General features: G+C 43.4%; 1 protein-coding gene across 1 annotated transcript in view; it reads left to right on the plus strand.

Moving 5' to 3' along the window:
• Window positions 1-24,432, plus strand: part of ADGRL4 (adhesion G protein-coupled receptor L4) — a 253,358-nt gene that overhangs the window by 210,374 nt on the left and 18,552 nt on the right. Inside the window, exons 12-14 of the mRNA XM_077450392.1 lie at window positions 7,842-8,062; window positions 8,153-8,219; window positions 23,484-23,575. Coding sequence (XP_077306518.1) covers window positions 7,842-8,062; window positions 8,153-8,219; window positions 23,484-23,575 — 380 coding nt within the window. The remainder of the gene's footprint in view (window positions 1-7,841; window positions 8,063-8,152; window positions 8,220-23,483; window positions 23,576-24,432) is intronic.

The following is a 24,432-nucleotide window of genomic DNA, read 5'->3' on the forward strand; positions in this document are numbered from 1 at the left end:
AATGCTCTTTTTAAAAGGGATTGACTATACCCTCTTTGATGTAGTCTATGATACAGAACTTTGGCTGAAAGATGAATGTCAGCATCTAGAGTATGGTTTCTTCTAAGTCATAAAAACTGACTATAAGGAATGCTGTCCAGCAAAGGTTGTGGATGTGCATTACTGGCATGCAAAATAATATTGCCTGCAGAAGGCTTACGATATAGGGAGGAATATAGAATTCTATCAGTGTCAACATGAATTTGTAAATCAAGAAAATTCATCTTAACCACTTTCAGACCGGACCAATTTGCTGGTCAAAGACCAGACCACTTTTTGCGATTCGGCACTGCGTCGCTTTAACTGACAATTGCGCGGTCGTGCGACGTGGCTCCCAAACAAAATTAACGTCCTTTTTTTCCCACAAATAGAGCTTTCTTTTGGTGGTATTTGATCACCCCTGCGGTTTTTATTTTTTGCGCTATAAACAAAAATAGAGCGATAATTTTGAAAAAAACGCATTATTTTTTACTTTTTGTAATAATAAATATCCCCCAAAAATATATAAAAAAACATTTTTTTCCCTCAGTTTAGGCCGATACGTATTCTTCTACATATTTTTGGTAAAAAAAATCGCAATAAGCGATTATTGATTGGTTTTCGCAAAAGTTATAGCGTTTACAAAATAGGGATAGTTTTATAGCATTTTTATTAATAATTTTTTATTATTTTTTTTTTTACTAGTAATGGCGGCGATCTGCGATTTTTATTGTGACTGCGACATTGTGGGGGACCCATCGGACATTTTTTACACATTTTTGGGACCATTGTCATTTATACAGTAATCACTGCTATATAAATGCAGTGATTCCTGTGTAAATGACACTGGCAGTGAAAGGGTTAACCAGTGGGTGGCAGTGTAGGGGTTAAGTGTTCCTAGGGGTGTGTTACTAACTGTGGGGGGGTTGGGCTTTCATTTAGTGTACACTGATCTCTGCTCCAATCACATGGAGCAGAGATCAGCGTCACTAGTTGCTAGGCAGAATGGAAAAATGTTGTTTATACAGCATTTCCTCCATTCGGTCGCTCCGTGAGACGATCGCGGGGATGCCCGCGGCGATCGAAGCCGCGGGTCCCGCGACCGGACTCACGGGGGTCCCGACCAGCGTGGGAGCGCGCCGCCGGCGGCCCGCTCCCGATGGCACGGCGGCAACGAATATTGGACGTACATGTACGCCAATATGCCTGCCCGTGCCATTCTGTCGACGTACATCGTCGTGCGCTGGTCGGGAAGTGGTTAAACTGGCTACACTCCATTGTGAAGTGGAGGTTATAGGTCCATTAGCCGTGAGAGTTCATCCCGCATGCCTGACCATAGAATAAGAATATCATCTATGTACCTCTGCCATGCAATGCCATGCTGGAGTAATTCTGATAAATGATCATTTGCAAATGGGTCCCTCTCCCACCCCCCAGGTACAAGTTGGCATAGGAGGGGGCACACTTAGTCCCTATAGCCACCCCTTGCACCTGGAGGAAGTGTGAGGAGCATAACATAAATATAATTCTTGTTAGGATGAACTCCAAAAGCTAAAAGAAAAACTGGCTATACAAATTGAACAAAGGTCCATGTTCTTTTAACTGAGTATGAATAACCTCTATTGTCTTTGCGTGTGGGATGGAACATCTAGAGCTAACAACCAGGTATTAGGAGTAATCTGTTTATCAGCTATGTTTCGGGTCAAGTCAATAGTGTCTTTAACATAGGAAAATAGAGATGTCACATGCAGGTTTAAATACTTGTCTACCAAGGCGCTATCATTTTTCGGTTAAACTCTGGCAACCTGATACACCTTGGGAAGAGAATAAAATGTAGGTGTCTTAGGATCTTTCATGTTTAAGTAATTCCAGGTACTTAAATCAATTATGCCTAATTTATAGGCCTTAAAAATTAGGTTATAATACTGACAGGTAAAGTTTTCAACCAAAGTTTTAGAAATGGGTCAGTACCATTTTCTGTTATCAAGGATGTCGAGGCACATTCATTCATATGCCCCGACATCCATGACAATGACATTGCCACCTTTATCGGCTGGCTTAATGACCAAGTCAGGGTGACATTGGAGGTCCCTAAGAGCCTTGCGATGTTGGGAGGAAAGGTTATGCACATGTAGATCATCCAAATCCATATTTTTTATCACAGAAGTTGTTTGTTGAACAAAGGCCCAAATATTTGGGTTTGCCTGAAGCAAAGAAAAAACACATAAGATCGTCCATGGCCTGGAGTTCTGTATCAGAAAATTCCATGGGTGGAAAGTCAGGATATTCCATTGTAGAGGGTTTGTCATAGAAAACTTTGAACATTAGTTGTTTAGCGAACAAATGTATTCCTTTGATCAGTTGGAATCTATCAAGATCAACAGATGAACAGACAGTAAGACCAAGTTTAAGCACATAAACCTGTTCCTTGGTTAAGGGTACCAAAGAAAGGATTATCACTTCTAATCCTGAAGTTCCCTGATTGGGGGAGGCCACGTGGGACTCAAAGCTTGATCCAGGGTTTTCACAAAAAAAAAAATCGGTGCAACTTTGGGTTCATTGAGTGCTAGTGGGAAACATAGAAGATAAGGTAGGTTCACTGACCTGATGGGCCAAAGAAGAGGATAAAGAAGAAGGAGCAGGTGTAGTGGCACCAGTTGCAGGGTGTGACAGTGAGTTAGGCATATAAGATATAGAGGTAGGGCTACTAGAAAAAGGAGTAGGTGAGTGCAAGTTTCTGAGGTGAGTACGAACCACCGAGGGTCGACGAGTGAGAGTGGGTCCAAATGTGCAATGAAGTAAATCCGTGGAGGTAGTGGTACAGTCCCCCTTTATTTTTTTGGGTATCCTATCCTGGGAAATATTCCGATAAACTGTAGAAGTACTAGGTGAAAAGGAAACAGAAGTAGCATTAGGTAAATCATTGTTTGCTTTAGGCACATCAAGAGTTAACGGTTTTACAGTGGGTTTATTGTAAGAAGTTTGATTCCATCTGTAAGCATAGCCGCTTTCATGGGCAAACTTGTCCCGAAGAAATTTGCCCTCTTTAGTTTTGATGGCACCAAAAGTGTACACCTCCAGATACACCCGCAGATCTTTCTCTCGCTTGGTAAATCTCGGGGAGGCAACATTGAGAACATGATTCTGATGCCAGCTATTGATCTGAAGGTCAATCTGATCAAGCTCAGATTTGTATTGTTTACATGAGATGGAAATCATTTGAAAGGAGCACGATTGGAGATTGCACTCCCAAGTTTTAGTGAATCATTAATTTTCCTGACATTGGGAAATATATGAATCCTCAGACCTTAGGGAACAATATGGTTTTCAGAATATTTTTCAAAATATAATTTGTGCCAATAGATCCTGACTTTCTTTTCCAGGAGACATTGTAGTCTCATAAAAGCTCCCTCAAGGTCAGCATCAGAAATATTGGCTTTATTTTGAGATGATCGGATTTTTGTCATAAGGCCTTCTCAGGCCTTACCACAAAACTCTGCCATGATAATCACTGCTCAAAATACACAGAAGTACAACCAGGTCAGTGTCCGTTGATTCACTAAATAATAGGTACACAAACAATACTCAGATAAGATATAACACGTAAACATTATTGAGTAAGATCATGAGAAAAGATAATGTTACACCGAGTAAATTGATACCCAACATGTCACTCTTCAAAATTGCTCCCGCTCGTGGAAAGGCGACAAACTTTTACCCTTAAAAATCTCCATAGGTGACGTTAAAATAACACTACAGGTTGCATGTTTTAAGTTACAGAGAAGTTCTGGGGCTAGAATTATTGCTCTCGCTCTACCGATCGCGGCGATAACTCACATGTGTGGTTTGAAAACCGTTTTCATGTGCGGGCACTACTCACGTATGCGCTCGCTTCTGTGTGCAAGCTCGTCGCGAATCTGCCGCAGAGACCACTTATCTTAAACCAGACCGCCCGCTGAAGGCAAAGATACTGGGGTTATGGCAGCTAGCTGCTGCCATAACAACGATATCCTCCTTCAAAGTCATCACGTAAAACTGCGGTGGGCGGTCCAGAAGTGGTTAAAGCATTGTCTCTGCCTGGTCTGAAGTTACTAAAGAGGTGTATAGCAAGTAACAGCATTCATACAGTTAACAGTTGTGTCTTAGCACCTTGGGGAATGAAGACAACAGTGTGGGATGAAGTAATGTGAAGTAGTTGCCAAGAGTAATGGAAACATAACAAGCAGCCTGTGGATAGCGTATACCCGTTTTAGGTGGTGCAGCCTCTAGCAGCGAGGGAGATGTTGTTGGCACTCCTTCTGCCGGCGGTCTTTCTCCCAGAGCAACGGGAGCTGATTGCACTGCAGAGGTTCCCAAATCACGGCAAAACACGCCCGTATGTGAATGGGGCCTTATTAGTCATATTGTTGGGAAGACTAAACCTCAAGCTACTGACAGAAGTAATAGAGGACAGGAAATTGACGTAACAAGTTGTTTGTGGATGAATGGTTATAGAATAAGAATGAAAAGCACTGGAGATTTAGCTAGAGACCTATAAATATGAAGTGGAATTCAGGCCTGGAGATCACAATATAATAACCACGTGCAGCGAAAAGAGGGGAGTCCAAATATTACATTAGTCACGCTACTGCCTGGTTTACTAAACTCTGATAAGTGTCAACAGCTGCTCTTCATTCTAATGGAAGCCATCAAACCAACATCTTTCTGATGGGTTATAATCTGGTTTCTGTTTAGTAAAAATCACCTTTTATCATGTATCTGCAGAATGTGAATAGCGTTTTGTGGCCGTCTGAGAAAACAAGAGAATCAGATTGCTTCTTTAACATCAGGCGGCACGTACTCGCAGCCTAACCTGTTTATCATGTACATCTTATGAAACCGGGGCCTCTAATTCCCTTTTCAATTTTTGTAATAATATTGTCCTCAAACTGCTAGAAAACCAGCACAACGGTGATTGAATTACAGTCTAATCCTCTAAGAGCATATGCAATCTGCTCTGAATAGGTAACAGAGGAAATTTAGAGGAAAAGGTAGAGATTGGCATGGCCTTGTTTTTTAACGATTATGTAAACTTTCTGCCAAAAATTGGTACATCTTTGGAACAACCCTAAGGTTTTTGGTTCCATTTGGGTAGTGAATTGGTTCCTTTCTGCACTTCCTAGTGCAAGGGTCTCCACACTATGGCCCATGGGACACATCTAGCCACTACAAGATTTTTTCTAGCCACAGGTTAGGGTCTGAGGCATATTCTCAATATCTTCTTGGTTTTATTGTCAAAGCTTAATTGAAAAATCTGAAGTTAGAAGCTGATTGGCTACCATGCACAGCTACACCAGATTCCGGTCCAGTTTTAATACTGTACATCTCCCCCAGTGTTCACTGATTAAGGATTGAGGTCAACAGAGGCTTCCTGTGGTGTTTGCTTCTGATGTAAGGTAAGGCAGGACTCTGATAGGGGCTCTGATTTAAGGCACAAGTCCCTGATGGGATTTTTTTTAGGTCCGTGATTATTTATATTATATTTGTTGCGCCCCTCCTACTGAAAAGTTTGGAGGCCCCTACCCTAGTGCAAGATGACCTAGGTTGGCACTATAGGGCATGGGAGGCAGGGCTGAGGTCTTCCATTGAGTGCTGTTGGGGGGCCCATACCACTGTTCAGTGCCAATAGTTTCTATGCCAACCCCCTGATAGTATGGAAACTCCATCCAACAGATGCCAGCACTTGCAGGGAAGGCTGGTGTGCCCTTTATACCAGCAGCTACCAATCAAGACTTTAGGGCCTTAAAGTCCCACTACATTATCTTTTTTATTGGTTTTGTTGGTTTACAGACTTTATCAGTCATTTACTGCAGGCAGTTTGTGACTCCAATGGGCAGAATTTCCTGACTTCCTGTATGGTCACAGGGACAGGATGTGAGAGGAATCTCTACAAAGGATATATTTAAAGTAATTAAAGCACTATTGTTTGCATAGGTGAAAAAAAACTGTATAAACCAATGTTTGGATTGTAGAGAAGGCATGATGATCTGATCCATAGTGTCCCAGGAGACACCACTGAGTTCATGAAAGTTTCAAATTTGTTTGCAGACATCCTGCTTTTCACAATGCAATCATGCAATGCAAGGCTTTAGACACATATAGGTGCATCAAAACTATTTTTTAACATTAAACAAATAATTGATTGCACGTAGCGCTATTTCCTGTGTCAACACACTCTATCTAAAATATTAAATGATCCTGTGTGGATCAATGTGCTTTATATTATACACACAAATCACATAAACTTATACAAATCACCACCAATAAGTAATGTACAAGTACGCATATGGACAAATAAGTGACTAGTATAATCCTAAAATGCATTCACTTTTTTAGGATTATACTAGTCACTTATTTGTCCATATGCGTAAAAGTACATTAACTTATTGGTGGTGATTTGTATAAGTTTATGTGATTTGTGTGTATAATATAAAGCACATTGATCCACACAGGATCATTTAATATTTTAGATAGAGTGTGTTGACACAGGAAATAGCGCTACGTGCAATCAATTATTTGTTTAATGTTAAAAACTAGTTTTGATGCACCTATATGTGTTTGATATTTTTGTGAAAGTAGCAGCTAAGTTTTAGAGTTTGGATAATTTGAGCGCTGTGATGATACACTAGGTGGAGGGATTGCAATTTGTGTATCTATAGAAATATAATGCAAGGCTTTAGTATAGTGGTTCTTATCTCATTCATGGCAGCAGTTGGGACAGGAGGCAATAAACACCCACATTTGAACAAGGGTTTTAGCTCCCCCAACCGCTACTCCTTTAGCGGCAGCGGCAACAGTTGCAGCTGGGGACGTACACGTGCCGAAGTTGCAAGTTCTTGCTTTGTGGCCACAGCAGGAATTTTACCCCCTGTTGCTTTTGGTGGGCACTACCACCTGCCGATTATGGCACACTCAAGTGAATGGGGCAACTTTGCAAGCACCTCATAGCCTTGAGCAGTGCATGTGATTAAAACACATTTTTGTTTGCTATTAAAACGGCGAACAACTAAATTCTCACTGGTTATAGCTTGCTTGTGTAGTCATAATTCACAGTTTTTATTTAAATGAATTTGATAAAATCCTGAAATCTTTATGGTTTATTCCAGCTGTTCTGTTCCTTGTTATCTAAATATATAGTATATTGCCATCTTTTGAAGTTATATTGGTATCTAATAGTCTTGGCGGTGATGATTTTGACATTCAGGTGAAGGGGGGATGGGGACATTTTGGGCAATCTATCGGGGGTCAGTAATGGTAAAAAAAAAGTTGGGCACCCCTGTTTTAGGGACCTATTATAAACACAGTCATCGCCACTTAATATGTGGAGATAGGGCATCCCTATGTAAGAATGTAAGACAGCTATAAGCTGCTTCGACATTTCAAGAGACTTTCTACTATAGGAATCTCTGCATTAAGGTAAAAAAAAAAAAAATCCCCACTATCTGTTATACCCCCCCCCCCCCCCTATCACTAAACACTTACCTGACCCCTTTCACCGCTCCAGCACCATCCCAGCTGCAGCACCACTCTCCTCTCTTTCTGGTCTCATAGGAGGCACTGAGAGCAGCAGGAGCCATAGGCTGTCAATCAAACTCCTGTCAGGAGGGAGCGGGGGTGTGGCTTGCCATCCCTGTGTATGTCTATGGATTCACACAGCCCAGCTCAGGAGTCCATGTGCTTGGTTGCCCCTTGTTTTTATTTATGACAAGTTGGCTTTGAATTAAACAAAAGAAATGTTTAAAATGAATTAAATTAAATTAAAATAGCTCCTTTTTCATTTTTAGCTTTTGTGTGCCATCATCGCTGGAATGCTACATTACTTCTTCCTTGCAGCGTTTGCCTGGATGTGCATTGAAGGAATCCATCTATATCTCATCGTCGTTGGTGTCATCTATAACCGTGGATTCTTGCATAAAAACTTCTACATTTTCGGTTACTGCAGTCCGGCTGTGGTGGTTGGTATCTCTGCTATTCTGGGATACAAGTATTACGGCACGGATAAAGTGTGAGTATGCTAAAGCGAAGGATCTGCGTTTAAAAATATTTTCTCAAATAAATGAATTATTTATGCAATAATATTTTATTTATCTTGAAGATGTTGGCTGAGCACGGAGAACAATTTTATATGGAGTTTTATTGGACCGGCCTGTCTCATCATTCTTGTGAGTACGGAGTTTGTGTTTTATTAATATTCACCAGTGTTTATTGTCTTTTTTTGCATTAAGTAAGATTTGAAGGCTGGTTTAACTACACTATGCACATAGCTCAGATGGGCTGGAACAGGTAAGGACTGATATAGAAAAGTTTTTTATAGATGCATGTTCAGTAAAGCCGCTTTGACAAACAAATAAGTATTGAAAAGAGTGGACCTTGTTACACCAGCACCCAGTTCCCTTCCTGGTAAGAGCAATTCACCTTATTATGACATTTTGGTGGGGCAGAAATAAAAACCCTTGCTAATCTCCATTTATATTAGTTACAGTTTACACATTTGCCTGGTAAAATTCTAAATTCTAAGAGTTCAGTTTGGGAATGGTTGTCTACAGGACCTTGGGTCAGTGGTGCCCTGCCCCTTTCCTAGTAAGACCAACCCACATCGCTATGACATATCTGTAGGCAAAAATAGACATTCATTACTTTCTACTAGTAGTGACAGTTTACACATTTGCCTGGTTATATCCTAAGAGACCAACTTGAGTGTGGTTGCTACCAAAGGAACTTGGGTCAGTCGCGCCTCATCCCCTTCCAGCAAGACCAACCCACATCACTATGACTTACCGGTGAGAGAGAAATAGAAGCTCTTGTTCTTGTTTCATTACTTCCTCCTAGGAGTAACAGTTTACACATTTGCCTGGGTATATCCTAGGAGTTTAGTTTTAGCATGCTTGGCTATATGACCTTGGGTCAGTGGTGCTGTCCGCTTCCTGGCAAGACCAGCTCACCTCACTATGAAAGTAGAGATTCTTGTTCCTACATTACTACAGTACTTCCTACTAGTAGTGGCATTTTACATATTTGCCTGGTTATATTCTAAGAGTTCAGTTTGAGGATGGTTGGCTATAGGACCTTGGGTCAGTGGTGCCCTGTCCCCTTCCTGGCAAGACCAACTCACATCGCTATGAAATATCTGTGAGGCAAAAGTAGAAACTCCTACTTCATTTCATTTTCTACTAGTAGTGACATATTACATATTTACCTGGTTATATCCCAAGAGTTCAATTTGAATGTGGTTGGCTGCAGGAACTAGTGTCAGTGGTACCTCATCTATTTTCTAGCAAGACCAACCCATAACACTATGACATACCTGCTGTGAAGCAGAAGTAGAAACCCTTCTTCTTGTTTCATCACTTTCTGCTTGCAGTTGCAGTTTTCACATTTGTCTGTTGATTATGGTAGGCTATACAACCTTGAGTTAGTGACACCTGTCCCCTTCCTGGCAAGACCAACCCATCTCACTATGACATACTTGTGTAGAAGAAGTGAAAACTCTTGTTCATACTTACTACATTCTACCAGCAGTGGCAGTTTACACATTTTCCTGGTTTTATCCTTGGAGTTCAGTTTGCGCATTGGTTGGCTATAGGACCTTGAGTCGGTGGCACTGTCCCCTTCTCCCCTGACCAATTCACCTCCCTATGGCAGACCTGTAGGGAAGAATTTGAAATTCTTGTTCCTATGTTACTACAGTTCAGTTTGAGTGTGGTAAGCTATAGGACTTTGGGTCAGTGATGCCCTATCCCCTTCCTGGCAAGACCCCCCCCCCCCCACCCCCCTCGTCGCTATGACATACTATCTGTGAGGTAGAAGTTGAAACTGCTACTTATTTACTTTCTACCAGTAGTGACAATTTACACATTTTGCCTGATTATAACCTAAGGGTTCAGTTTGACCATGGTTGGCTATAGGACATTGGGGCAAAAGTGCCCTGTCCTCTTCCTAGCTAAACCAAAATCTAAATGCTATGACATATCTGTGAGGCAGAATTAGAAACTCCTACTTCATTACTCTCTACTAGTAGTGACAGTTTACAAATTTGCCTGGTTATATCCTAATAGTTCAATTTGACTATGTTTGGCTATAAGAACTTGGGTCAGTGGTGCCCCTATAGCTTTTCTGGCAAGGCCAACCTGCATCACTATGACATACCTGTGAGGCAGAAGTTGAAATTCTTGTTCTTCGTTACTTCCTACTTGTGATGGCAGTTTACACATTTGCCTGGTTATATACAAAGTTTAATTGTGGTTGGCTATACAACCTTGAGTCAATGGCATCTGCCCCCTTGCTGGCAAGACCAATCCATCTCACTATGACATACCTGTGCTGAAAAAGAGTGGAAAGGGATTTGGGGCTTTGAATGAAGCACGTAGTTATAAAGAATTCAGTTTATTGTATAAATTAACATACAAATGCATAATCATGAGTAAGTGTATATCCAATACAATTATAATAACTGGTACAATTAAGAAAAATGTATATCTATACATACAATGTAGACAGGTTTCCACATGATTATAAACGATTAATATCAAAAACTACAGTATACGTACTGACAGATATCATTAGAATCATAGGGATATAATAGCTCTATGCATTTCGTGGATTGATCCACTGTTCAGGAGCATGCGCGTGAGTTCAATAAAATACAAGTATAAAAGCCCACTCTCTACCATACTTACAAGGTTGACTATATAATAAAAGTGTGGCACTGTAGATTTGAGGGCCCTCAAAGGGAGGCATCTCCAACGGGAGCTGAAGTGGTGTGAGTGGCCTGCTGTCCAGCAAGAAAATCATCCAGGGGAGACAGATTTCAAGAAAGTTGAAGTAGTCCGAGTGCTGAGACCATCAATGAAAAACTTCTGAAAAAATATATATGTATATATATTTTTTATATAGTTAAAATATGACATGTGCAAGGTGTCCTGTGCTCGGTAAAGAACAGGGGGATTGAAGTACTAAAAAGTATTGGTGGTAGCCAAGGTGTAAGAAGTGAAAAGTGATGAGTATATAAACGCATCACCAGAAGAGGTTGAATAGAAAGGTGTAAGAAGTGAAGAGGATATAAACGCATCACCAAGAAAGGTTACATAAAAAGGTGTGAAACAAAAAGGTGTGAAAAAGTCCCAAACTCCTTTCCCCTCTTTTTTTTTTGACATATAGATAGGGATGGAGGAAATTGATCATGGAAGCCTATCATGCCTCCAACCAGTGTTGGCCCGTCCATAAGGGGTGCAGGGGCGGCGGCCCCCTAATCCATGCGCCCGGCCCCTAATCTACATGCAGGGTGCTGGACGCATGGATTTCAATGTGTTTTTTTTTAAGCACATGATTAGAACCCCCCCCCCCCCAAATATACAGCACCAGCCGCCAGTGCCTCCAACTAATATTTTATTACTTCCATCAGCTCATCCCCCACAGTTACAACCTTCTGTAGCACTTGCCCCACCCTATTAGATTGTAAGCTCTTACGAGCAGGGCCCTCTTACCATCTTGTATTTTGTGGTATTGTAAAACACTGCATAACCTTTTGCCGCTATATAAATCCTGTATAATGATAATAATAATAATAATAATACTATCCTTGTATCCTTAGGCCGCGTACACACGCGCGGACTGTTTGCCCAACCTTGTTCGTCAAACAGTTTCGGCAAACAGTCCGCTCAAAATTTGCATGAGCGGACTTGCCCACACACGAGCGGACTGTTTCAACGAACTGTTTGCCAAACAGTCCGCTCAAATTTTGAAATGAACGGACTCGCCCACGTAAGGCGGAGGCAAATCCGCCCATTTCGAGCGCGTGTACAGGTAGGCGGGGCCCGCGAAGGAGACGTTGCGGGCTCCGCCGCCTGGAATGGGCTTAAAGGGGAACCCCAACGCCGAAAAAAATCGGCGTGGGGGTTCCCCCAAAGTCCACACCAGACCCTTGTCCGAGCACGCTACCCGGCCGGCCAGGAAAGGGGGGCGAGCGAGCGCGCCCCCCCTCCTGAGCCGTACCAGGCCGCGTGCCCTCAACATGGGGGGTGCCTTGGGGAAGGGGGGGCCGCGCGGCCCCCCCACCCCAAAGCACCTTGTCCCCATGTTGATGAGGACAAGGGCCTCTTCCCGACAACCCTGGCCGTTGGTTGTCGGGGTCTGCGGGCGGGGGGCTTATCGGAATCCGGGAGCCCCCTTTAAGAAGGGGGCCCCCGGATACCGGCCCCCCACCCTATGTGAATGAGTATGGGGTACAATGTACCCCTACCCATTCACCTGTGAAATAAAGTACAAAAAAAAACACAACACAGGGGAAAAAATATTTTATTGCACAGCTCCGGGGGTCTTCAGTCTTCGGGGGTCTTCTCGCCGGACTCCTCCGCTATGTGTGTGTAGCTCTTTTACTAGCGGAGGAGTCCGGCTTTCTTCCTCCCCGCCGCCGGCCTCTTCTCCCGACTTCGGGGGTCTTGTCCCCCTCTTCGGTTCTTCTGCCGGGCCACCGCGCCTTCTTATAGCTCTTTTACAGGCGGTGGCCCGGTCTTCTGTCGCCGCTGCCTTCCGTTCTTCTGTCGCCGCCTTCGGTTCTTCTGCCGGGCCACCGCGCCTTCTTGTAGCTCTTTTACAGGCGGTGGCCCGGTCTTCTGTCGCCGCTGTCGCCGCTGCCGCCGCCGCCTTCCGTTCTTGTTCTTCTTCTTGTTCTTCTGCTTCTTCTCCTGGAGATGTTGACTCGACGAGCTCTCCGGCCGGAATGCCAGAGCCGCGCTGTGCGGTCACTTATATAGTGACAATGGGGCGGTGTCACATGGTATATGTCACATGGGTTGGTCACATGGGTTGATGTCACATGGGGACTATGACATCGTAAGGGGGCGGGGTCACCATGTGACCAACCCATGTGACATATACCATGTGACACCGCCCCATTGTCACTATATAAGTGACCGCACAGCGCGGCTCTGGCATTCCGGCCGGAGAGCTCGTCGAGTCAACATCTCCAGGAGAAGAAGCAGAAGAACAAGAAGAAGAACAAGAACGGAAGGCGGCGGCGGCGGCGGCGACGACAGCGGCGACAGAAGACCGGGCCACCGCCTGTAAAAGAGCTACAAGAAGGCGCGGTGGCCCAGCAGAAGAACCGAAGGCGGCGACAGAAGAACGGAAGGCAGCGGCGACAGAAGACCGGGCCACCGCCTGTAAAAGAGCTATAAGAAGGCGCGGTGGCCCGGCAGAAGAACCGAAGGCGGCGACAGAAGAACGGAAGGCAGCGGCGACAGAAGACCGGGCCACCGCCTGTAAAAGAGCTATAAGAAGGCGCGGTGGCCCGGCAGAAGAACCGAAGAGGGGGACAAGACCCCCGAAGTCGGGAGAAGAGGCCGGCGGCGGGGAGGAAGAAAGCCGGACTCCTCCACTAGTAAAAGAGCTACACACACATAGCGGAGGAGTCCGGCGAGAAGACCCCCGAAGACTGAAGACCCCCGGAGCTGTGCAATAAAATATTTTTTCCCCTGTGTTGTGTTTTTTTTTGTACTTTATTTCACAGGTGAATGGGTAGGGGTACATTGTACCCCATACTCATTCACATAGGGTGGGGGGCCGGTATCCGGGGGCCCCCTTCTTAAAGGGGGCTCCCGGATTCCGATAAGCACCCCGCCCGCAGACCCCGACAACCAACGGCCAGGGTTGTCGGGAAGAGGCCCTTGTCCTCATCAACATGGGGACAAGGTGCTTTGGGGTGGGGGGGCCGCGCGGCCCCCCCTTCCCCAAGGCACCCCCCATGTTGAGGGCACGCGGCCTGGTACGGCTCAGGAGGGGGGGCGCGCTCGCTCGCCCCCCTTTCCTGGCCGGCCGGGTAGCGTGCTCGGACAAGGGTCTGGTGTGGACTTTGGGGGAAACCCCACGCCGATTTTTTTCGGCGTTGGGGTTCCCCTTTAAGCCCATTCCAGGCGGCGGAGCCCGCGACGTCTCCTTCACGGGCCCCGCCTACCTGTACACGCGCTCGAAATGGGCGGACTTTCCGAGCGGGAACAGTCCGCTCATTTCGAAAGTACAGCGGACAGGCCCACACACGGGCGGACTGTTCGCTCAAACACAGTTTCAGCGGACAGTTTTTCGGAATTTCCGAAAGACTTTGTCCGTCCAACTGTCCGCTGAAACTGTCCGCTGAAAGCCCACACATGAGCGGACTGTCCGCCCAAACACTGTTCAGCGGACAAGGTTGGGCGAACAGTCCGCCCGTGTGTACGCGGCCTTAGAGTTATCATAATGCAATATTGTTTGTAATAGCTGTATTTTAAGTGATAGTTATGCAAGTGCAAGCCCAAGATGGAATACCCCTTATGTGCACTTCAAGTTCTTGCATGGTAGAATTTTCAACGTTAAAGATCCCCCCTGCAGCCAATCTGTGAATCTCTAGAATTAGCTGCTGCATTTTGCCAAGTTTTAAAGAAGCTATTTAGAAGTCGATAATTTTGAAAGTAATTGCAAATCATTATTGAACTGAGCTCACGCCGATCTTCAGTTTCAAGTTTGCTCATTTTTTTTATTGAATCCTTGGGTTAGTGGTAGTTGATGACACATAACAAGAATCATTCGGCTTCTTACAAGTGCCAGCTGCCGCAGATTGTTAGTCAATAGTGATGATGATACAGATAATGTTAAGAGGACTCCAATTTGATCACAGCAATTCCTGTTGCTGTAAAAATAAGGAAAAAAAGCTTTACAGGGGAACCAATCAGCCGTTGGGATCTGGGCTACATTTATAAGAATAATTAGAGAACAGTTACATTTTTTTATCCGTAAAATTGGTATTTTTAAAATGTAATTTAATGTCAAAATATCAAATCGTTTGGATTATAGATTAAATGGCATTTGGAACCTAGATGGACTTTACTCTGTACCCATGATTGGTAAAGTCACAATACTGTACTACTCTCATCCCAATGGGACATCTGGGTAATGTGTAGGCTGCTTCCATACACCAAAGGATCTCTGCAGAAAACCTTGGATAGTATAAAGGTTGGACCAAAAATTAGGAGCGGCACATCAAAATGTTAAAATTCAAATGGAAGTTTTCATCCCAAAACATGTAGTGAACTCAATATCCAATGTGATTCAGGGACTTCACCCCTTCATTAGGGCTACAATGCCATATAAACACCCAGTTTACTGCACCCTGAACCAACTCTTTTTTTAAGCCAATTAGAGCCTCAAGCTCTAATCATATGCATAAAAAAAAAAACATTGAAATCCATGCATCCAGCATCCTACCTCTAGAGTAGTGGCCAGGGGGCATGGAATAATAGGGGGCACCATTGGGGAGAACACAGTTCTAGCATGAATTTATATAATGGGAAGGGGTGCTGGGGTGTATTAACCCCCCTGACGGTATTCCCGAGTCTGGCTCGGGGTGGAATTTTTATACCAAAAGCGGTAACCCCGAGCCAGACTCGGGACCGCATCGCTGGATCCAGGAGGATGTTTACTTACCTTCTCCCTCGGATCCAGCGATGTTCCCGTGCTGTATGAGCGAGCCGTGTCTCGCTCGGTCTATCACGGAGCCGATCTCTGTGCCCTGCGAGTGTTGCGACGCACGGGGACGGAGATCGGTGCCAAATTCAAAAAGTGAAACACTCACTATACATACAGTATAATGTAATCTTACAGATTACATTGCTGTATGTAATAATTTCACATCCCCGTTGTCCCTAGTGGTCTGTCCAGTGTCCTGCATGCAGTTTTATATAATAAAAACTGTTCTTTATGCCAGGAAACTGGAGATTGTCCATAGCAACCAAAACTGTCACTTTACATCAAAATGATTTTAGACCAGCTAGAAAACAGCGATAATAAATTAGAATCACTCGCAGAATTGAGCGATAGCGATTTGTGGGGAGATCCGTCATCAAATACTGAAAAGTAATGACAGTGACAATTCTGCAACTGAGCAAATTTCAGTGTTTTTGATTTGATTACATTATTGAATAATTTTTATTATTGTTATATTATTATTTGGTACAATAATTTATAATTATTTATTATATTATAATTTATGATTTCATTTTTCAAACTTTATCATACCTGGGATGTCTGCTAGACTCTGGTTTGGACAGATTTAAGTGAGTTATTGCTAAGAATTACAGGCATACAATATAAAACGCCAAATTTTCATGCAAAATAATTGTACCGCTTTTAGCACCTAAAATCTGAAATAATAATACCTCCAGGGAGGTTAAGGGGGTTGTTGTTGCTTGCTGCTGGATGATTTAGTGTCACATAGGGGGGGGGAGCTATTTTCACTGGGGGATCTATTCTTGTGGGAATGGCCTATAGTTGTTTGAGGAGATCAGTTGTTGCTGGGGGGAGTCTTATGTTGCCTGAGAGGTCAATTATTGCTGGGGGGGTTCATTTTTGCTGGGAGGTATCTACTGTTGAGGGAGGGTTGTATTGTTGCTGGCTGCTGGCAGGTCTGTTGATGCTGGTTGATGGGAAGTCTATTGTTTCTGGTGGGGATCTATTGTTGCTGGGGAGGGTATTTGTTGCAGGGAGGGTCTATTCTCATTATGATATATATTGTTGCTGGGGTATCCATTATTTCTGACTGCGGGGGATGTATTTTACAGCTTTTCTTGTTATTAACACATTCCATACAAAATACTTAGCACCACAAAATGATACTTGATTCTGTATTCTCTAAAAGGGGCGGTACTGGGAGGTGGGTAGGGGGTGGAATCAAGGGATGGTGCTCAGAGGTGGGTAGAGGGCAAAGACAAGGGGTAACTTGGAAGGAGGGAGTACCTGCACCTATTCTCTGAGAAAAAAAGGCCCTGGTGATGACCATACAAATAAAAAAAGTAATAATAATAAATGATGATAAAAAATAATTATTAAAAACATATGCTATGCAATACTAAACTAATAACTGCTAAACTTAATTTTAAAGAATCCATATCCTAAGAAAATGGTTTTTGTAGGAGATTCAGAATGAAAACAATAACATATGGTAACTTTTTGCTAAGAAATCAAAAGTTAAAATCAGAGGTTTGTGCTGCTTTTATGTAAATCTTGGACCTTGCAGCAGAAAGCTGAAAGGATTTGAGAACTCTTGACACTAAAAGTACTAATTACACTACAAATCATTATTTGAAATTACCATGTATATTGCCAACATTGAACTACATCTAAATCAAAAAAGGAATGTTGTTAGGTTTGACAAATGTGTTTTATGAAACTTTTTTTTCTTTATAAACTACTGTTCTTACATCCTTTCACCCCTTTTTGCATCTCAGAGCTGCTGATCTCCCCCCAGCCTTTTAAACGACTTCATGTACTCTCTCCAGCTTCAGCTGCACCTCATTGCACTAAACTGGCTTCCTAATGATGGCAACTCTGGGCCATGACTGCACAAAAATGTGGCAGCATGACCGGGCATGTGGTCCGGGCATACTACGCCCAAGTGCGGGACCTAGAATGAGCTCTTGCTAATGCCCCCCAGAGGAGGGCTGAAGCCAACTTTCATTCTGATGTGGCACTCCAACTTAAAAGTGGGGCTCCTTAGCGAGAACATAGTTAACTCTTTGTAATCCATGGCCAACTTCTATAACACTTCACATTGCTCACTACGGTCATAGTTCCTCACTATGCTTTAGAATACTTCTCTCACTTGTTGTTGTTGTGCAGCATTTCTTAGCCGGTACAACTGAGTTTGTACCGATCTCCACCAATCCAGTGACCTATCACCTTACTCCTAATGACTTTGATCTGCATATTTCACTTGGATACTAGGAAGCACACTTGTACATATCCCATGCTTATTCTTCTTCCGAGGCCTCAATACATCTTCCTCCATGACTCCCAGGCTAGGTCCCTAGGAAGCTCTGTGCCACAAGGTCAGTCCCAGTATGTGGGGAACCAGTTTCTAGGGAGGGAGCCTAAGCACCAAGCTCCTTCACTAGTATGGCCTTTGTCACCCTTGCCATGTCATATGGCTTCCTGATTGGCTGGCTGCTTATGCACACAACACTAGTACTGTCGTCATTAGCAATGGAAATATGGCCTCCTTTGGATAGCTTCTCTGCTCGTTAGATCTCTGTACCGCATCCCCACTAACTAATCTCCATCCCTTGTCAAGCTCTGTTCTTTGGATATGCCATGTATGCACCCCTTTAGTGACTTCAGATGAGGCAATTTAAATATCAACAAAGTTCTTTTTATTGAAGTAGTTAATTGTAACAAATGAACAGTTGTCAAAGACCTCTTCCATACACATTCCTGTACAAAGTCCTCAAAGTGCCCCTTTGTTGTGTCCCTGGTGCTCCCTTTTGCCCCAGGAGATGGTTATATCTCGATTAAGTGAAAGTGTCTTTTAGACCATTAGTCCAATCAGCAGCATAAGTCCATAACTGTTAAAATAAGCCTACCATTAAAATTATAGACTAATCATTTTTTTATCAGTGGGCAAACGTGCAAAATCTTTAGGGGATCAAACACTTTTTTCCCTCACTGTACATGGAAGATTTTAACTTTCAGTACAAGTGTATGGAATTTCACAAACATAAAACTTGCAACTATTACCAGTAACTATTTTACATAAAGTATTTTTTTTCCATATACCATTCCTTTAACTCCACTTCAAAGTACACCGAGTCAATGACGGTTTCCTGCCAAGCCTTTGCAGCCTTTTAATATTTTTCTCCAGAAGTGACTCTAAACATCTAAATTGTTCCTGAAACTTTGAAAGTGCAAAAATAAAGTTTGAAATGTCAGTCGTACGTTGGAGAAACCCAGCGGGAGGTTGAAGAAGAAAACGGTGTCAACAGTCTGATAATCTGATAGTTCAAATATTGCCTCGTATCACCTGTTATTGGTGATCGGACATTGTGGAAGATTACACTGTCATCTTCATGTTTCACAAATTCCGCGGTACCCTGTAATCATCACGGCTATTTTTAACCCAAATTGTAGCATTAGATCAGAGCTGGCTATTTCACGCGAATGGATGAGACAAAATTCAAGCGCTAGCAGATAGCAGAGAAGGCTTTTCTGGAAAAATCTTTTCCCTTTTTAAGTTTGTTAAATCTTTGGGGACACATTAGTTTTAAAAACTCATCCTGAGCTTTATGGACACATCTGGAGTGTACGCCGGGGCAGCCAAGTGAGCTGGATTTATTTACTCTTTAAAAAGAGGCTCTTAAAGTGATCCTGACCAGCCTAAAGCTTTTATTGTGTTCACAGCAGTCCTAAAAATATGGGGATTTGTGGTAGAGGAAAGTGTCTCTTCCAGGGATCCCCCTTAGATCCTTTGCCTGGGCTGTACATGGGACGTCTACTTCTACTCAAGTAGAGAATATGGTCTGTACCCGATTAGCACCCACCCCATTATTCCCAGCCACCACAACGCTCAGATTCTACTTCTACTGCTCTCCGAAGTTCTGGCATTTCACAACTTTCCCCAAAAGGGAGTTTAAAAAAAATAAAAAAAAATTATTTATGGCCCTGCTCTCCACCACCATTCTGACCTAGGCTAGAATAAGGTGAACCTAGTCCTGCAGCGCTTTGAGAAACATACATCCCATCTCCCAGAAGGTTGTAGGATTAGTACACAGAGAAGGTGGTGGGTGGGCCAATCTAGCACGTCATCAGAGCTAGCTGCCTGCCCCCGGAATTGCCAGCCAGCTAAAGAGGACCAAGATGGTGGAATGTGACCTGCTGTATAACACCTGAACAGTGGGTTGAAGTGGGACAACTTCTGTCAACACAATACCCACCAGTAGACAACTTTCCTCATACAACCTTGCAACTGCAATGTTGGTTCAGAGGGTTTGGTAAATACCTACTCCTTCCAAGAATGGAGAAGCATATGTCCTTCTCCCAGGATATAGTATTTGATCTGAGTGGCTGATTTTTAGGGTCAATCTCTGTCCCCTAACCACAGGATGCATTAAGGTGAAAAAATGCAAACCTTTACAACCCCTTTAAGTGCAAGAGCAATATACAAAAATGCAGAGTAAACAGTAATACACCAAAATTTTGGGGACTACCATCATGAAAAAACGGGTCCACCATGGCCCTGAAATATCAGTGTGTTTTGGTTTAATCTGCATTTTTGTGTATTGTTCTTGCACAATGACCTCATTAACCACATCCCGCCCCCTCTATATAACAGAATGACGTGCGCAAAGTGGTTATCCTGACTAGACATCATATGAGCAGGATAAGCTGCGATCACGCACCCCTCATCGATCGGTGGTGTGGTTTGCCACTCTGATACACCGCAACTCTGATCGTGGTAAAGAGCCTATGACGTGATCAGCTGTGACCAATCATAGCTGTGTAACCAGGAAGTGCCGGTAAATGGCTTTCCTCGGTTTACGCTGACAGAAGAGCAGATCGGTGGCTCTCCTATCGGGGGGGGGGGGGGGGGGGTCTGTACTAATAATCAGTGCATTGATTATCAGCTCAGCCCTCATCAGAGGTGCCCACCACATCTGCCAATCACTGCCCATCAGCTGCCAGTCAATGCCCACCAAAGTGACAATCAGTGCCCATCAAAAGGACAATTAGTGCCCATCAGTAATAACTGTCAGTGCCTCATCATCAGTACATACTACTGGAGCCCATCAGTGCTGCCTGTCAGTCCCCATTAGTGCCGCCTGTCAGTGCCCATCAGTGCTGCATATCAGTGCCGCCTATCAGCACCCATCAATTCTACATATTACTGCCTCCTCATCAGTGCCCATTAGTGCCACCTTATAAGTGTCAACTCATCAGTGCCCAAAAGTGAAGGAGAAAACAACATTTTATAACATAAATTAAGAAAACCTTTATTTTTTTCAAAAATGTCGGCCTTTTTTCATTTGTTTAGCAAAAAATAAAAACCTCAGTGGTGATCAAATACCAGCAAAAGAAAGCTCTATTTGTGGGAAGAAAATTATAAAAATTTAGTTTGGGTACAGTGTTGCATGACCGCGCAATTGTCATTCAAAATGTGACAGCGCTGAAAGCTGAAAATTGTCCTGGGCAGGAAAGGGGGAAAGTGTCCAGTATTGAAGTAGTTCGAATCCTGAGGTTGATTAGTAGAGTGCTTTCTCTCTCTTCTATTTTAAGTTGTAAATACTGTCTGTCTCCCTGTTGGAGAAATCTCCCCTCACTTAGTTAGTCCTTCACCCCCCAGCCTATCACTTTAATTCAGGGGTACCCAAACTTTTGAAGAGTGGGCAACAATGAGCTCAGCGGACAAATGACAGGTCTGTGTCCGCTCTGCATGTGCAGAGCAGACACAGCCCACTCTATTCTATGGACCCTCCTATCCGATCCACTCAGACAGATGGGGATGGATCCCCTTCTTCTTTTTTTTTTTTGTGTGGATCAGTCCGTTTACATTTGTCGCTCCATAGAGGTGAATAGAGGGTCCGATTGGGTTCGTCTGAAAAACGGACATGTGGACACAACCAGATCGATTGTGTGAAAGGGACCTAAGGATCCTTTCACACTAATGCTCTGTGGTTTACGCACCTGTGACTTTCCTGGAGATTAGCTGCACTTTGCTATAGACTTTTATTATATCGTGCAGGTGTGGTGCACTTTCAGAAAGCGCACTATACCTGCAGGTAATAACAGAAGTCTATGGCTCAGTGCAGGTAACCCGCACCTGTGCAGCTTGAAAGCAGCCCAGTAACCACTGCAGAAGAGATATGCCCATACTGTATATACAATGCGATTTTAGAATATAAACTGCCCTTTAATAATTTTGATCTGAGTGGCTGATTGCTAGGTTCAATCACTGCCACCTAACCATAAAGAGGAAGACGTTAACATAACACCTTTTAACATGGTGCTTACACAGGGTTAGGACACAGTGCTTCGATGGACCAACATTCAGTAAGGGAGTACCGAGAAGATGAGTATCAATTATTTGAAGGTTTCTTACAAGGGAACCTGTGACTAGGAGTGGTCAAAGTGACAAAGTCTCTTTAAGCACAGTGTTAAGCCATATCATGTTTATATTAAAGTCATATTCCACTACTTACACTAGATGTCAATGCTAAAGAGATAGCACCGGTATCATTTGGCATTGGGACCTGTAATAATAATCTTCCATTCAAGTATCTCCCTTGCTGCAAGTATTGGTTGTTGCTGTCATAGTTGGTATCACTCCACCTACGTCAGGACAGGAGCGTGACAGGAGTTGGCGCTATACAGGAAGTATTGCCTTATGTGGTTCTGCTCCCTCCACAGCTCTGCTTCCTCTATTGCCAGCTCCATTCAGGAGACTGATGCTCTGGGTTTGCGGGTCAAGAACCTGTGATCTGGGCTTGCCAACCCACCATCGCAGAGCAGCAGGTCATGGCCAACATTAGAGGGCTTGGCAGATCACATGTGGTCAGCAGGCCAGTGGTTGGACACCCCTGCTTTAATTCATCCATGCTGAGATCTCTTATGCTGCGTACACACGACTGGACTTTTGGCAGACTAGGTCCGACGGTCTTCCCAACTGACTTTTCAGCAGAGTTCCAAAGCACTTTTCCGAATGAACAGACTTGGCCACACACAATTACACCAAAGTCCGACGAATTTGAACGTGATGACGTACGACCGGACTAGAATAAGGACGTTCATAGCGAGTAGCCAATAGCTGCCCTAGAGTCGGTTTTTGTCCGTCGGACTAGCATACAGAAGAACGGATTTTTCAACTGGACTTGAGTCCATCGCAAGGATTTGAAACATGTTCTAAATCTAAAGTCCGTCTAATCGAATTGTTCGGCGGATTCGTTCCGTTGGACCTTTGCTGTCGAAAAGTCCGGCTGTGTGTACACGGCATCAGAAACACTTAAAGTGGTTTTAAAGCCACGAAAAAAAAAAAAACCTGCAAGACAAAGGCATAATGATAATGAGCTAGTATGCATAGCAGAAATACTTATCTTAGATCAAAGCCAGTCCTGGCACACCGCTGTGGCTGGCGACATGTCTCCTGGAGTTATTTCTGGGTATCGCGGGCTCCAGCGATGTGAGTGGCTGGAGCTGCTATGACATCACTCCTGCGCATGCATTGGTAACGGCACAGGAGCTGAAGAAACGGCACGAACGAGCCGCTTCTTCAGTGCGCATGTGCCGATGATGTCAGCACATGCTGATACAGTGATTATCTCCTAAACGGTGCAAGTTTAGGAGATATTCCTGGTACCTACAGGTAAGTCTTTTTATAGGCTTACCTGTAGGTAAAAGTGGTGTGTAAGGATTTATAACCACTTTAACCAATTATTGTGTCCTTCAGTGTCAGTAGCACCCTGCACCAATCCTTACAAGAGCATTGCTAATATTTCATGGTGCAGAGATCTCTGCCTTAAAACAAAATCATTCATTAAACAGTAAAAGCCCTAAAAGCCTTTCTCCACAGCTTGTATTAGGATGATCAGCAGTGTTGTCTTTATATGCCATTTATATGTCCTTCTTTTATTTTGCAGGTTAATTTGATGGCGTTCGGTGTGATTATTTACAAAGTTTTTCGGCACACTGCAATGTTAAAACCAGAAGGTAGTTGCTATGAAAACATAAGGTGAGTAATCAGAAATTCTAAAGCGGGAGCATCTCAAACGGGGAAGAGTATTAATAAAAACCGGTGCAACTGTGCTTCAAGGAATACAGCGTATTTATGACACATTTGACAGCACAGTGAAGCAATAAACAATATTTATTACCTTTCTTACAATGTTACTCCTCGTTTATTTGTAGTATCCCTTGTGCCCAGTGGGATATATTCAAATTGCTTCTCGCCATGGAGATGCGTCTAGAGTTGTCTACAGCTGGTTGCGGAATATCCACAGAGACATTATTCCTTTGTGCCCACAATTCCTATCAGCAACAGTAGAGCAAATAGGAAACCCAATAATGGATCAGTGATGAGTAAATCCAAAATTTGACTCAACGTAAATTTTTTAAATCTCGAATTTGAATTGCCTTAAAGTTAGTGAGGGACCATTTTCAATGGTCACTGGTGGCTCTTTTCAGGGCTGCTAGACAACCTATTGACACAAAAATGGTATGAATTTGTGTATTTCTCAGGTCTACCTGGCATTCCATAATACCTCAAGGATTACATGGGAAATATGCAATTCGTTAAATTTACAATTTTTGTTTTTTTAGCAATTAGCTGTGTTTAGAGAACAGCAGCAGATCTACTATGATTTAAATCATTCCTGTCAAACTATACTTTTTTCTGATAGTTTTGGTGTTAACGTGTATTCATCAAGCGATGTCCGACCTGTATGATCAGCAGAAGCCCTCTTTTTTTTTTTTTTGATTTTACAAAAAAAAAAAACGTTATTTTTTATTTTACAAAAAAAAAACTTTATTTTTCATTTGACTAAAGACAGGTCTCAAAGGATGTGAAGAGCCCTATGGTTCTGCACCAAA

Source organism: Lithobates pipiens, unplaced genomic scaffold (assembly GCF_037356315.1).
Source record: "Lithobates pipiens isolate NorthernLeopardFrog02 unplaced genomic scaffold, aLitPip1_a1.2 Scaffold_23, whole genome shotgun sequence".
Taxonomy (NCBI): Eukaryota; Metazoa; Chordata; class Amphibia; order Anura; family Ranidae; genus Lithobates; species Lithobates pipiens.